The 16,344-nt window shown below is 42.1% G+C and overlaps 2 protein-coding genes across 2 annotated transcripts in view; both read right to left on the bottom strand.

Annotated features, from left to right (window-relative positions):
- The window catches only part of SHISA4 (shisa family member 4), a 102,850-nt gene that overhangs the window by 36,016 nt on the left and 50,490 nt on the right, over positions 1 to 16,344 (bottom strand). The gene's annotated exons all lie outside the window — the stretch shown is intronic.
- On the bottom strand, positions 902 to 14,765 carry TIMM17A (translocase of inner mitochondrial membrane 17A). The gene is made up of 6 exons (XM_026017992.2): positions 14,676 to 14,765; positions 10,020 to 10,119; positions 9,832 to 9,895; positions 5,661 to 5,789; positions 4,787 to 4,897; positions 902 to 2,005 (listed from the first exon to the last, which is right to left on the bottom strand). The coding sequence occupies exons 1-6, from the start codon at positions 14,699 to 14,701 to the stop codon at positions 1,920 to 1,922; spliced, it is 516 nt and encodes a 171-aa protein (XP_025873777.1). The 5' UTR covers positions 14,702 to 14,765; the 3' UTR covers positions 902 to 1,919.

The raw sequence follows: 16,344 nt of genomic DNA, 5'->3' as shown, positions 1-16,344 counted from the left end.
AAGGATGTGGAGAAACTAGAGCCCTTGTGCATTGCTGGTGGGAACATAAAATGGTGCAGCTGCTGTGGAGAAGTTCGGTGGTTCTTCACAAAGTTAAACATAGTACTACCACGTGCCCCAGCAATCCACTCCTAGGTATACATACATCCTAAAGAACTGTAAGCAGGGACTAACCCATGTTCACAGCAGTATTCACAATACAGTCAAAAGGTGGAAGCAACCCAAACATCCCTCAATGGATGCGTAAATAAAACGTGGTATATACATACAATGGAATAATCAGCTACCCCCAAAAAAGAAATTTTTGCATATGTTACAACATAAATGGACCTTTAAACACTATGCTAAGTGAAATAAGACAAAAGACAAACACTGTATGATTTCACTTATAAGAGATACCTAGTAGGCAAATTCAGAGACAGGAAGCAGGACTGTGGATGCCAGGCCCCTGGCAAGCTTGAGAATGAGAAGCTATTGTTCAATGGGTACAGAATTTATGTTGGTGATAATGAAAAAGTTTTGGATATACATAATTGTGATGACTATACAATATTGGACTGTATTTAAATGTCAGTGAACTCTGTACTTACAAATGGTTAAAGCATAAATAGTATTTTATACCAGATACAAAAGATCAGATCACAATTAGTAATTACATGCTTACCATGTGTATGGCATTGGGCCAAAAGATAAATGTGTGTTCACCACAGCTACATGGATTTGTTCTCCATTTCACACAGACGTAGGCAAATGGGTAATAGCCTCCTGCCTTCTGTAAGGCCACATGTCATTTCCAATACAAGCAGAAAAATGGCCTATTCTGAAATGCTAATCCATTTTCCAGGCCCAATCAGACCCCAAATCACACCCTTTATGAAGAATAGCTTCTGGGGACTTGGAATACTAAAATCAGCATACATTTTATTTTTAAGCACACAATAAACACCAAACTTTTCCAGGGCTACTATACCCTCCATGAATTCTTCTCATACAGAATTGGGTAGAATTGCAAGAAGTTGTTTCTGGTGAGGATGGTGATGATCAAGAACCAAGACACAGGAGGGGTGCCTGGGTGGCTCAGTTGATTGAGCGTCTGACTCTTGATTTCAGCTTGGGTCATGATCTCAGGGTTGTGGGATCGAGCCCCGTGTTGGGCTCCATGCTCAGCACAGAGTCTGCTTGGGATTCTCTCTCCCTCTCCTTCTGCCCCTACACCCTGGCTCTCTAAATAAATAAGTAAATCCTTAAAAAAAAAAAAAAAAAGACACAGGAGCCTCAAAGGTAAAGAAAGTTTTACATCTGACATCTTCAAAACCAAGAAATATCATATTTTACTTTCAAAGTAAAGGGTATTTTAACCCTCAATCCATAAAGTATTTACTGAGAAATGATCCATGTTAACTCTGCATAATTCTTCTCATACATATTTTACTTCAAGTGAGACGAGAGCCTAACTATAAAACATGCAATATTCAACATTCAACTTTGCATTATTTGAATATTTGAGAATGAAGAGTAGAACTCTACAACTTATCTTAAAAGAAAAAGCAAGTTCTAGTTTTTTATTGTTTGACAGGACACACAAAACCAGGCAGAGAAATCCCCAAGAAAATGATGGTCACTCTTGATTTGCCCTTTGGTCCTTCATCTTCTAAGCATTTATTATATTTTCTTTTACAGATATTAGACATTTATTTTTATCACAAATGCAATCCACGTGTGAATAAATAAATGTATTGTCTTTTAACATCCCCCCCCAAATGTTCTTTTAAATAGAAAAAAAGAGCTAAATGTCTCTTCAAAGCCTGTTTGGCTATAGCTGTCCCACCTATGGTTTTAAAAACAGACTGTAACTTATCTTCTGAAATTCCTTCTTGAACTACAGCTCATTCTGTTAAAGAAATCCTGGGAAAGAAGTCCTATTGGTATTGTCGATAGTCTCCAAAAGGTGAGGATGGTAACTGGGCTGAAGGCAACTGAGAGGGGTCTTCAGCAAACTGAGGACCTGCAATTAAGAAAGAAAAGCATCTTAAAAACCACCTGAATATTATAATTAAAAAGAACAAGTTTTTGTAGAGAGTAAATCAGTCAACTCAATAAAAATAACATGCTTGCTACCTTAGAGCTGTCCTCTGAAATCTCTACGGCCTAATTCTCATGAGAGTGCCTCCAAATTTGGTAGAACATGACAGCCTGGCTTCCCTTATGCTCCAGAATGAACAGCTCTCCACTGTTATGCCAGGAAAGTCAGATGGATTAATTATAGCAAGAAGTGAATTCAAGTTTTTAAAATAATTGCTGTAACAAGCTGCTACGAAGATGAGAAGAATCTCACACCTCTTGACATATTTTTCAGTAGCTATTTAAAATTATTTTTACAAAGTTTAAGTACCTTAGTCATGTTTTAAGAGAAATCAGTAATCCAGTTTATACAGCCAATTAAATAGAGAATGAATTCTGAAAAGGGAAGACATCCCCTAGCTTGCTGTAGAACAAAGTCTTGTAATTTTTAGTTTTCAAAGGATGAGAGGGCCTGTAAACTAATAAAAAAAATGGTTGTTTTTTTATTAAGAAGATTTATTTATTTGAAAGAGAGAGTGAGTGGGGCAGGGAGTGGAGGGAGGGAGAGAGAGAGAGAGACTTAAGCAGACTCTGGGCTGGGCAAGGAGATGGACATGGGGCTCAATCTCGTAACCCAGAGATCAAGACCAGAGCTGAAACCAAGAGTTGGATGCTTAACTAAGCCACCCACGCGCTCCAAAAAAAATGTGGTTCTAAAAAAAAAAAAAAAAAAAAAAAGACTTTTATGGGAATGATCACAACTATTTTCCTCAAGGAAACTAAAGCAGACTAAAACAACTGTAAAGAGACAAAGAGGGCAGTGGTAAAATTCCCCGAAGCTTTCCAATGCTTCAATCCAATGATTTTTTTTTTTTTTTCACTACAAAAGCATTATCTGTTCTTTTCAGAAAACTAGAGAAAATACTGGGTGAAACAGATAAACTGAAGATAACCTTTATTACTTAGGTACAGTTTTACCTCATTTTTTTCATTTTTAAAAACTTTTTCATGTCAACTAGAAAAATAGTTGAACTCTTCAAAGATTTCTCCCCAAAACAGCTTTTCAGAAACACATCTCCTGTCTCAAATAAAATGCACTATCTTTTAAAGATTTTTCTCCAGGAAAAAATGCTAAAGCAAAATAACCAAGACTAATTTCTACAAGACAATGTAACCTGGGTGCCTGGCTAGCTCAGTCAGTAGAACATGATTGACCTTGGGGTCATGAGTTCAAGCCCCAAGCTTGGCAAAGAACCTACTTAAAAAAAAAAGTTAGGGATCCCTGGGTGGCGCAGCGGTTTGGCGCCTGCCTTTGGCCCAGGGCGCGATCCTGGAGACCCGGGATCGAATCCCACATCAGGCTCCCGGTGCATGGAGCCTGCTTCTCCCTCTGCCTGTGTCTCTGCCTCTCTCTCTTTCTCTCTGTATGACTATCATAAATAAAATAAAATTAAAAAAAAAAAAAAAAAAAAAAAGTTAAATAGGCAATGTAACTCGTGTTTTTGTTATATCAGTCTCTGAATTTCTGGAAAAATGAAACTTTTCTGATGTTTTATGTGAAATCTTCTACCGGAAAGTGGTACAAACAAATTAAAAAGCAAAATTAGAAAATGCACATCAGAAGATTATTAACTCAGAAGATTATTAAATGATCAAAAAATAAGAACAGAAGTTGAGAGGATCCAGGAGGTCCCTAGATCATCCCTGGCATCTACTGAGCAGTGTTTGACAACTGTGCCAAAAAGACACTGAATCTCTTGCTAGGTGCCTCAGGGAAATCATATCAAACTAGGAGCTATGATCTATTCCTAACTCTATGCTGAATCTTTTCCAAGCTCCAAAAATAATTTTCAACGTGTGTCGCTATTCTGCATATTTCCTTCCCCAAATGCCAGGTCAAATTTTTCCTATTAAAATCTTCATGATTATCTTTCTGCTTCCTTCCAATATCAAGGAATATTGCCCCTCTATAGACAAAGGGAATGTTGGCTCTTTACAGGCAACAGAAGTTTTCTGCAGTTACCAGAAGGTGCACAATTTAACAGCTGAGCAGGTATTTCATGACCATGTAACGATCACCTTGCCCACAATTTAACTTTTCTCTATACATCGGTTAAGAGGAACAATTAGCAACAAATTATTTTACCAACTTCTCAAAAAAATTTCCCTGCCAACCCTAGTGATTTCTCAAAACATAGCCACTTTCTTCCACTCTATTTCATTCTCTCCAAAGCAAGCAACACAATGAAATCTCATTTATCTGTTAACATGTCAGTTGGTCTTCTCCCACAGGAATTAAAGTCCTTATTTACCACTATATCCCAGCATCCTGTCCAGTGCCTGGCACATACATGTATAATTAAGAGGTTGCTGACGAACTACCATTATTGTTACACATCTGCAAGGATCGATCTTTTTCAAGCCCCTCTAAAATAACTGGTAATTTCTAAGAATAAGCACATGAGCACTGGTAAAACCTAAGAACTGTAAGAAAGATCAATAGCAAACTATCTAACCAAAGCATTTTGGTTACTGTGGTTAAACACAATAATTGTATCCACATCCACCTTTTCAAATAGAATCAGGGCCTATTATCATAACCCTCATAAACCACGGCAAATGTAGAAATCACAAACCACCACGTTTTAGCAGAAAGCTAGGTTTTCTCTAAACATCAAGAGGGCATTCCAGTGTTTGAGATATGGCAGTAAACAGGAAGACTCACCATTGGGAAACTGTGCAGAGGCAAATCTTGTCAACAAGATACCAGCTCCTTCAATTAAAGCTAGGAGAATGCCACCCATCGCAGCTGACCCAACCATAGCCACTGGTCCATCTGAATACATTAATAACAAAGAGATTACTTTAGTAGAAAACTAGTTTAATAAAAGACTTAGTAAACAGCTGTCCATACGGCTACATGCTACCCACATTCCCAAACCCCTTTCTCAGTGACTAAAACCAGGTGTCAACAAACTAAGGCCCTTAGGTCAAATCCAGCCCACTGTCTGTTTATGTGAAGTCTTATTAGCACAGTCATGCTCATTCTTCTACATATAATCTATGGCTGCTTTCATGTTACAGTTGTAAAGCTGAGTATTTGACAAAGACCTCACAGTCCAGAAAGTCTTAAAATACTTACCATCTGGCCCTTTACAGAAAAAGTTTGCTGATCCTTGGCCTAAACCACTAAATTCCCCCAAAATTCTGGATTGCTTTCTGTCCCAGAGATCCAGAAGGTGGTTCTAAGCTCTTTACTCATAACAATGCTACATGGCAGGTAGGATTATTAACTCCAGAGTACCAATGAGGAAACTATGACACAAGAAATTTGGCAAACTGCCCAGTCACACACTAGTAAATGGCAGAACCTGAACCTGAACTGCTCTTAACCACTGTATAGATCAGAACCACATGCTCTCTCATTCTCAAACATTCCAAATGAATAGATACTCTTATTTTTACCCCAAATCACCATATATATTCATGCTATACTAAATTAAACAGTGCTCAGTTTTATGTATTACAGATATCACTAAGTTAAGACCGATAAGGTTTTTAAAAAGTCTTGCTTCTACTAGTTTGTAATGATTGCTTACTTCTTGCTGCCAGTATGGCTCCTGTTAAGGCACCACTTGTGATGGAGTTCCAGGGATCTTCTTTCCCTCTGACTTGAACCATACTGCAGTCAATCATGGAAAATAAACCTCCCCAAACTGCAAAGCTACCTATTTTATTTAAAAACAAAAGAAATTTCATTTTTTTTCATCTTATATTTAAAATATTACAGCTAAAAAATAAATTTAAATAACAACTCTATGTTTTTAAAACTCCCACACTCCAAACAAATACATGCAAACACAAAATTGGATAAGCGCTGAACAAAAGTCAAGATACTTATCTTCTCAATAAAGCATGGGTTGTATTATATCAGCTGGAAAATTAGCAATGGCCCAAAGCCTAAAAGAAATAAGCCAGGCCTAGAAGAGTCAGGCTAAATACAAATCTCCCTTTCAGAGCCAAGTATCTCTGTTTAAAAAGAAATAAACACAACAAAGCCACCCTACTTCTTCCCTCTGTCTCCTTTTCTTTTATAGCTCTACCTTATCTCTATTCTTCTTTTTTCCATTAAGTGTCACTAAGCTATATATACTCTGAAAATCAACAGGGATACAAAAAAAATCCAGCTGTCCTAGCATGTATTTTAGGTGTAAGCCAATATGTGCTAAAGTGGCTAACAGATGATACAAATAGAATTATGGAACATCAAGGGGAGAGAAATTACCTTTCCTCTCTTATTTCTATCCTTTATTCCTCGAGTATGAAACTAAACACTAAATCAAATTATTTGGCACTTAAACTCCTCTAAACACATTAACAATTTTGTCAAATAAAAAACACCCAAACATACACTTATACAAGTACACACAAAATGTAGGAAAACAACCTCAAGATTTTAATCGTCACCATCTCTGGGTGACATGACACAGCACTTCCATTTATTCACGCCTGCTTTATTATCCAAACCCTCTATCATGAGTGCACACAACCTGCACAGTATAAAGAGTTGTTATATTTATTATGATTATAGAAAAATTGCCCAGAAGAGCCCTAGTCACTTTATTCTTTACCCCCTGAAATCTCAAAATAGTAGGGATATGTTAGTAAGGGCAGCACACTGGGTTCCACTAAATGTCAAAACCAGATCATCACCAGAATTCTTTGCCAGTTCTCACATATCTATTAAATCTAGTAGATATAACCAATTAAAGTACAGCACAAGCCCTCGTTTCTGGTCCAATACTAGATACCACATACTACATAAAAATAAACTAGTTCTTTCCTCTAACTCAGTAAATCTATGCCCCGGGAGATATCTGATGCCCAGGTATATTAGAATTACCTCACTAAATTCCTCTAACAAGACTCTCCCACTCCCTCACAAGTCTGAAACCTGCCCATCCTCCAAGAGTAACTGCCAGAGTAAGCTCTGGTTACTGATGAGAATCAGTTTGAGTCCAAGCAGGGTAAGAAGGGTTCTCAAGGAAGGACGGCCTGGCACTGAGTTGAATGCATCCATGTGAAAGGGGCGGCCTGGTGTAGGGTGCCACAGCCCAAGCAGGACAAGGATGGAGGTATTCATATAAAAAGGGAGAAGGTAAGAATAAACCCTATGAGGCTAGACTGGGAATTGAGGTCTTGATGTGAGCTCATGATTTTTAACATGTATGTATAAATACAGATATAAATGTGGGTATATATGTTTGTTGTGGTTAGCTCTATTACAAAGGTCTGGGATCAACACCCCAATAGCAATGATACGCTTCGTGCCCAGATTTTGGCTTCTAAATACTATTCTCAACTAAAAGGAACCACAGCTCTTTGGAGAAATAGCTGACTCTGTGGCTGGGGCAGGGAAAGTACCAGGTGAGCCTGGAATATCTTGTTCCAAAATGCAAAAGATGCTTGAAGAATAATGAGTATGTGTCCAAAGCCCCCATGAAATTTCCCCTATGAAAATATAAGACTCTTCAGGATACAACTACGATTTTTCGATGCTGCCTGTCCCCTGGATTTTTACTGGAAAAGCTCATAAATGCTCAGTGAATTAAACTGAAAATGTCGTCCCAGTATTTTTATTTTTGTTCATTTATTTTTAAAGATTTTATTTGAGAAAGAGAAAGCTGAGAGAAAACAGGAGAAGAGGGGAGGGGCAAAGGCAGAAGCAGACTCCCCACTAAGCAGGGATCCCAATGTAGGGTTGGATCCCAGAACCGTGAGATCATGATCTGAGCCAAAGTCAGATGCCTAACCAACTAAGCCACCCAGGTGCCCCCACACACACACCTTTTTAAAGATATCCCAGTATTTTTTAAAAAGACACCATAAAGATTTCTCAATGGTTTCCTTAAAAAAAGCCAATCCCAAGGATTTGAAATAAATGATCCCAATTCACTCATACCACAACTTACTTTTCTTCTATTTCACCCTGATTATTTTAGAATAGTTTTAGAGTTACAGAAAAGCTGTGAAGATAGTACAAAATTCCCATATATCCCACATCCAGTTTCACCAATTTCTAAACATCTTACATTTCCATGGTGCATTTGCACAATTAATGACACAAAATCAATACAGTATTAAGTGAAGTCCACACTTAATTCAGATTTCTTTAGTTTTTATGACATTTTCTGTTCCAGGACACCAAATTACATTTAGTGGTCATGTCTCCTTAAGCTCCTCTTAGCTGTGACATTACCTGGTTGGTTTTTCAATCCACTGAAAAATCCTATTATGATAGAAGCAGCCTCTTAAAAGACATATAAAAATTTGAATGACTTCTGCTTCTATTGGGCATTCAGGATTTGATATGTGCTTTTTTTTTTTTTTAATGATAGTCACACAGAGAGAGAGAGAGGCAGAGACACAGGCAGAGGGAGAAGCAGGCTCCATGCACCGGGAGCCCGACGTGGGATTCGATCCCAGGTCTCCAGGATCGCGCCCTGGGCCAAAGGCAGGCGCCAAACCGCTGCGCCACCCAGGGATCCCTGACATGTGCTTTAATACTATTTATCATTCTTGAACAACATTGTAACCATTAAAGCAAAGGAAAATCAGTCACTGTTTACCTTCCAAGGGGTATAATTATTACAGAGGAAAGAAAAGGAAAAAGATATACCATCACTTCAGCTCTCAGAGCTTTAATTTCCTCATCTGGAAAATGGGGATAATAATACTTCTCTCCTGTGTTATTCTAAGGATTAAAATAAAGCTGTAAAACACTTAGGAGAGTGCTTAGCACATAGCAAGCATTCGATAAATGGCAACCCTTAGCTAGTCTTCCAAAGAAATATATGCTAAAAACAAAGACAGGAAAAAAAAAAAAAAAAAAAACAGGGATCCCTGGGTGGCGCAGCGGTTTGGCGCCTGCCTTTGGCCCAGGGCGCGATCCTGGAGACCCGGGATCGAATCCCACGTCAGGCTCCCGATGCATGGAGCCTGCTTCTCCCTCTGCCTGTGTCTCTGCCTCTCTCTCTCTCTCTCTCTGTATGACTCTCATAAATAAATAATAATAATAAAAATTTAAAAAAAAAAAAAAAAAAAACAAAGACAGGACTATTTCTTCTGACATAAATTTACTAGGAGATGACTAAAAGTACTTAGTCTTTTTCATGTGTTCTACATGGTCTCCAATCTGACTGTATCTCTGTAAATGAACATAGCCTCCAAGCTTTTTATCATCTCTCTTCTCCCAACTTCTAAGTAACCAAGTTTAAAAAGTGTCATGAATTCTTTTCAAATTTTTATTGACCTCTGCACAACATAAAACCTAAACTTGGAGAGAAGCCTGAGCAGCATCATCAGTTTCTCTCTCATGAAATGCCAATCCTTCAGATCACATTCTCTTCAGCTTTATATGACCCCAGAAACTATCACTCCTGACTCTCACAAACCTAAGCTTTAAACACACTATCTTCTTTTTGGATAAGAGGAGAAAACAAAACAAAACAAAACAAAAATACCACCAAGTGTTGGGAGGACAGAGATGAAAGTTTCAAATGAATCGATGTAGCAGTTCCAATTAACTTTCTGAATAAACCATAAATCAAGAAGATCTTACAGACAGTAATTTCTAATAAGCCGTTAGACTGAACTAAAATCACTAATTGGTATAAACTAAAACAGAAGAAAAAAAAAAAAAAACAGAGCTTCATCTTCAAACAAATAAGAGAGGATAGTCTGAAGTACAAATGGAAAAATTCTGCTTACCTCCCAACTGTGGAGCCCTGGTTTTAATAGCTGTTAAACTCCCTCGTAGTCTGTGGTTTACTCCCTATAGAGAAGCAACGAAAAATAGTAGAAGTACAATACATTTCCAGCCCAATGATATGGTCACCAGTGATATTACCAAATCCAGATTTCAAGTGATGGTAAAATAAGACCATTCACCTACTTACCACTGGAGAATTGCGAAAACCTTTGATTGCTTGAAAGATACCACCACCTATGGTACCCATCGTAAAGGCCCCACCACAATCATCCACAATTCGCCAAGGGCTAAGAACAGGGGAAAAGAAAGAGAGAGAAAGAGATGACTGCATTTTTCATCCATAAACCGTAAAATTTTCTTTGCTAATACAGTAAGGAATGCAACAGATTCCAATTCAGGGCCCACTGCAACCAATAAAATAAACATTTAGACAATGAAAAAGGATTCTGAATGTATCCATATCTATTCAGCTCTAAGCCATAAGGAATGGAACTGGCTTTAACTCCCTACTGTTAACAGTACTTAATTTTCATTTAAAAATCAGTGCATTCACTAACAGTTGGGCATTGCACAAAAGCAAATAAACAAATGTAGAAATTATGTTATAATCAATGTTGATCCAATCTCCAAAGATCAAAGTAAGCTCTCCAGCTACAGCAAAATTTAAAGTTGAGACTCCCAAAAATGAAGATTCAACAAGGACAGGGGGAGACAAATTTAATAATTTTTTGAAATCTGAAATTCTTCCCGTGTTTACTAAGTCCCAGTTAGCACTTAGCATTTTAGTTTGTATTAGGTCCATTTAACACACTGGAATACTCTATTCTCCAATAATTGTAAACCCAGCTTGCAAATGTAGCAACCTAACTGTACAACACAATGAAATCTGAATAATGTGACCATAACAGAACTACTATTCTAGGAATCTGGTTTAAAAAAAGTTTGTCAATGGTTAATTTCATTTTAAACCCACTACAAATAAAAGCTATTTCTTTGATCTAGTCTCAAGGGCCAAACACTATATAATGAGCCTATGAGCAATCTACTCACTCAAGTAAACATGTGAATTCAGTGTAATTGCTGCTGGAGAATTTGAATGAGTAATTTCTGATTTTGGTGGATAGGAATACAAAACCTTGCAGTCAAAACATACTCAAGTATAATACAAATGAGGAATGACTGTACGGAGTATCTTATGCACATACTCCAAGTGTCAGCAGGATGCTTTGGGGCCTTGCTATCAGCAAGGCCTGCTTTATGAGCTTAAAAACAGAATCAGAAACACCTCAGTTTCACCGACCTGCAGACTCTCAAGACTTTACCCAGAACCTACTGAATCAGAGTCTATATAGTTCAAGGTGACTTGACTTCACTTTAACAGTTTAAGCAGCAGAGCTTAGAGACTAAAAAGGATTAGGAAAATTTCTTTAAAATGGTAGAAACACTAATAGGAAATATAAAACACAAAGGAAATGAATTAGCGACTCCCTCTGAGTGGTGGGCCAGTAACTAAAAGATTAGTCCACATGATCTTATTGGTTCGGGATTAAAAAAAATCGGTAAAGAACAGCAGGATGCAGATCAGAAGACAGCCAGAGTATTCCAAGAGAGATGTCCAAAGTAAAGGCAAGACGGAAATAGTTTCTGCACAAACTCTGGCTAAATCAAAATGTTCCTGCAGAGAAGTAATGAGCTACACAAAAGGCTGAAGCTAGACTCTAAAAGAATGGAAATACTAGACAAATACAAGTAACAGAAAACAAGTAACAATGCAATTAAGTTATCATTTATTAGGTATGAACTATGTTTTAGGTGCCTTCATGCAAATAAGACCTATGATTTTCAAGAAAGTTAGGTTATTCTCTGATAGAATCTCTAAGCTTTTAACTTTGCAAAAAAGGGTATTCCTGTCTCCTCCATTTTACACGAGTAGAGGCTCTGACAGATTAATTCACCCAAGATCATATAGGTAGTAATTAGCACAATTTTTTTTTATTTTTTAATTTTATTTATTTATTCATGAGAGGCACAGAGAGAGAGAGGCAGAGACAAAGGCAGAGGGAGAAGCAGGCTCCACGCAGGGAGCCCAACGTGGGACTCGATCCCAGGTCTCTCCAGGATTACACCCTGGGCTGCAGGTGGCGCTAAACCGCTGCGCCACCGGGGCTGCCCGTAATTAGTACAATTTAAATACAAAATCTAGGACTCCAAAGTTCCAAATCCTTCCCATTAGGTCACACAGACTGTGGGTTTTTTAAAAGAAACATATGGTAAGAGGAAGTATTTATTTTTTAAAAGATTTTTTCATTTATCTGAGAGAGCACACACAAACGGGGAGGCAGAGAGGGAGAGGGAGAAGCAGATTCCTCACTTAGCAGGGAGCCCCGGGATACCGTGGGGCTCAGTTCCGGACCCTGGGATCATGACCTGAGCCGAAGACAGACCTGACTGAGCCACCCAGACACCCCTAAAAGGAAGTATTTAGAAAGATTAAGTCCATATGATGTATTAAAGTGGGCTGGAGGAAAGGAGAGCAATTGGAAAGCTATTATAAAAGGCATTAAGGATGTCACGTAAGATAGTGACAATACACATATGGTGTGTACCTGTTTAGAGGTGGGGTGGTGTGCGGGGAGGAAAGAGATGCTTGTAGTTTGAGGCTGGTGGACTTGAGAAAACGCTCTTACCAAACAGGGCAGTGCAGAAGATTAAAGCAGTTTTGACTACAAAACCAACCAGACAATTGACTGTATTGCTTCAGGACATATGTACTCAGAGAAAGGGACCACCTAATCAGTGAATGAAAACTCATTATTCTTATGACATCTTTAACTCAACAAAGTCAAAAAAATTCAGCCTCGCTTCCTCTTCCTCTGAGCGGCCTGAGGTGACCTCTGGAGATGGTTCGCTACTTGCTGGACCCAAAAAACCCTACAAAATCATGCAAGTTGAGAGGTCCAAATCTTCGTGTTCACTTTAAGAAGAACACACGTGAAACTGCCCAGGCCATCAAGGGTATGCATATTCGAAAAGCCACCAAGCATCTGAAAGATGTCACTTTGCAGAAGCAGCGTGTGCCATTCCGTCGCTACAACAGTGGAGTTGGTAGGTGTGCACAGGCCAAACAGTGGGGCTGGACACAGGGTCGGTGGCCCAAAAAGAGTGCTGAATTTTTACTGCACATGTTTAAAAATGCGGAGCGTAATGCCGAACTAACTTAAGGGTTTAGATGTAGATTCTCTGGTCATTGAGCACATCCAGGTGAACAAAGCCCCCAAGATGCCACGTAGAACCTGCAGGGCTCACGGCCGGATTAACCCACACATGAGCTCTCCCTGCCACATCGAGAGGATTCTTACTGAAAAAGAGCAGATTGTTCCTAAACCAGAAGAGGAGGTTGCACAGAAGAAAAAGATATCCCAGGAGAAACTGAAGAAATAAAAACTTACGGCCCCGGGAGTAAATTCTGCACAGAATAAAAAAAAAGATTCAGCCTCCTGCCTGCCTGTGTCATTATGTCACATCCAACAGCAGCTGATGACAAGTCTACAGCGTGCCGAATTCTGCATATGTAAGCACTGATTTGGGAGAAGAGATCGTTATGTTACGTTTGGTGATTCTAAAGAGCCAGAAGGTGCTGAAACATGTGCTGTAGCCCGTTTGAGGGATTTAAAAAAAAAAGGGGGGGCGGGGAACAGCCTGGGTGGCTCAGCGGTTTGGCACCTGCCTTGGGCCCAGGGCGTGTTCCTGGAGACCTGGGATCGAGTCCCACGTCGGGCTCCCTGCATGGAGCCTGCTTCTCCCTCTGCTGTGTCTCTGCCTCTCTCTCTCTCTGTGTCTCTCTCATGAATAAATAAATAAAATCTTTAAAAAAAAAAGGGGGGGGGGGGGATCCCTGGGTGGCTCAGCGGTTTAGCGCCTGCCTTTGGCCCAGGCCGTGACCCCGGGGTCCTGGAATCAAATCCCGCGTCGGGCTCCTGCTTCTCCCTCTGCTGTGTCTCTGCCTCTCTCTCTCTCTCTCTCTGTCTCTCTCATGAATAAGTAAAATCTTTAAAAAAGGGCAGAAGGCAGGTAACATGGCTGCCGATGGTCGGGTCCTAGGCACTTCCACAGGTTGAGGGCATCTGGGCTTTCGCTCTAACACCGTAACCCAGGCGGTTAACCCAAACAGCAAGACTTGATTTCTCTCTTACGCCCCCCCCCCCCCCCGAGACCTTAAATTTGGACAACCTGAGACTTCTGACAGCAACTGCGAGCTTCGGGAACTATTATTATCTTTTTTTTTTAAAGATTTTATGTATTTTTCCATGCGAGACACAGAGAGGGGGGAGGGGCAGCGACACGGGCAGAGCGGGACGCAGGCGCCCACGCAGGACTCGAACCCAGGACCCCGGGGCCACGCCCTGGGGGGGCCCATCACGCTTCCACGCCTGGAACCTGTAAAGCGGCGAGCAGGGGGCCTGGCCCGACACTGACCCGGGGCGCGGATTCCCGCCCACGGCCCTCGGCGAGCGCCCCCGCCCGCAGCGCCTTCTGCCCCGCAGGCAGCCCCCAAGGCAGGGCCCCAAGCTCCGCCGCCGGGGAGCCTCTGCTCGGCCCCAGCACGGCCCCGAGCACCGCCTTGCGAGGCCCACGGTCCCCTCCCCCGCGGCGGGCACAGGGCGCCCCGGCGAGCCCCGCGCCCGAAGCAAGGTCGCCAGCGCGCCGGCTGTTGGCGGCCACCCACGCCGCGCCGGCAGGCCTGCGACTGAGCTCAGCCGGCACGTCCCGGCCCCCGGCGGCGGGGCACCGGCACCACCGGCCCACAGGGCGGGCGCAAGGCAAGCGCGCGGGGCAGGCTCACCAGGGCTCCCTCGCGTACTCCTCCATCTTGACTCTGCCGGCGCGAGGGATGCCGGGCCAGCTGGGCGGAGCCTGACCCCGGCGGCGGAAGTGACCTCAGAGGAGGGCGCTACAGTGTATGTGGATTGGCTTGACGTTTTTCCCTGCAACCAATGGGAGCAGCGAGGGGGCGGGGCAGCGACGCTGCCGGCAGAGCTGGCCCCGCCCAGGTCCCCACCCCCCCACCCCCACTGCGGAGGCTGCGGGTCTGGGCTTGGGCCGCGCGACCCGGGGGCGACCCGGTGGCCTGGGGTCCGGGCGGCCCGGACTCGGGCTGGGATGGGATGAGCCGCGCGGCATTCCGCTAGGGCTCACCAGACGTCCTAAGTGCTTTTCTTTTAATTTTTTTTCTTTTCTTTTTTTTTTTTTTTTTTTTTTTTTTTTACCACCTTGGCTGCTACCTGGGCATTAATCTCCGCTAATTCGCTGTGGTTCCTGAAGCTGTCACCAGCTCGGCGGAGCAGAGCCGGAGCCGGGCAGCCGGTGTCAGGCCCTCGTCACAGCGCCGACCTTCCATAAGTGCTTTTTTTTTTTTTTTAAGATTTTTTTGTAAAGATTTTATTTATTTATTTATTATAGACATAGAGAGAGAGAGAGAGAGGCAGAGACACAGGCAGAGGGAGAAGCAGGCTCCATGCACCGGGAGCCCGACGTGGGATTCGATTCCAGGACCCAGGGGTCACTGCCTGGGCCAAAGGCAGGCGCCAAACCGCTGAGCCACCCAGGGATCCCCCTTTTTTTTTTTTTTTTAAGATTTTAATTATTTATTCATGAGACCCACAGAGAAGCCGAGACCCAGGCCGAGGGAGAAGCAGGCTCCATGCACAGAGCCCGGCGTGGGACCTGATGGGTGACCCCGGGGTCACGACCTAGGCCGCAGGCAGATGCTCACCCGCTGAGCCCCCCGGGGATCCCCATGAATGTTTCCAACTGGACTTACCTGGGCCACCTTTGAGTGCTGTGACCGGTTTGGGGCCCTCCATCGAAGGGACGAGGACCACAGACCCTCCTCCAGGCCACGCTCCAAAAGACATCACCAGAAGATGTGCCGGGTGGGCGTTTGGCTCAGAAAAGAGGAGGCCAGAAGGATGGCAGCCACCAACCTCTTTTAGCTGACAGTCAACAAAACCTCGGTCACGGGACGTCCGCTGAAGGAACTCTCCTCCGTTCCTTACTTTTGAGATTGACTTTAAAATATATGTTTGCAATGGAGTATTCCTCAGCCATCAGGAGGGGTGAATACCCACCGTTTGCTTTGGCGTGGATGGAACTGGAGGGTATTATGCTGAGTGAAGTCAATCCGTTGGAGAAGGACAAATATTATGTGGTCTCATTCATTTGGGGAATATAAAAAATAGTAAAAGGGATCATAGGGGAAAGGAGAGACAATGAGTGGGAAATATCAGAAAGGGAGACAGGACATGAGAGACTCCTGACTCTGGGAAAGGAACAAGGGGTGGTGGAAAGGGAGGTGGGCAGGGGGACAAGGTGACTGGGTGACAGGCACTTAAGGGGGGGCACTTGCCGGGAGGAGCACTGGGTGTTATGCTCTATGTTGTCGAACTCCAATAAAAAAATATATACAAAAGTAAATAAATAAAAATTGGCAGAGGGACTGAAGAGACATTTTT

The sequence above is a fragment of the Vulpes vulpes genome, chromosome 13, assembly GCF_048418805.1.
Source record: "Vulpes vulpes isolate BD-2025 chromosome 13, VulVul3, whole genome shotgun sequence".
Classification (NCBI taxonomy): Eukaryota; Metazoa; Chordata; class Mammalia; order Carnivora; family Canidae; genus Vulpes; species Vulpes vulpes.
Note: the sequence above shows the minus strand (reverse complement) of the source record. Positions and strands in the feature narration are given on the sequence as shown.

Bases quoted from the DNA above. Each gene is read 5' to 3' on its own strand.
- TIMM17A (XM_026017992.2), bottom strand. From the start codon at position 14,701: ATGGAGGAGTACGCGAGGGAGCCCTG. The intron at 5,790-9,831 runs GTAAGCAGAATT...TAAATAAAATAG, and splicing joins CAGGGCTCCACAGTTGGGAG to GTAGCTTTGCAGTTTGGGGA. The intron at 2,006-4,786 runs GTGAGTCTTCCT...TCTTAATTGCAG, and splicing joins CTCTGCACAGTTTCCCAATG to GTCCTCAGTTTGCTGAAGAC.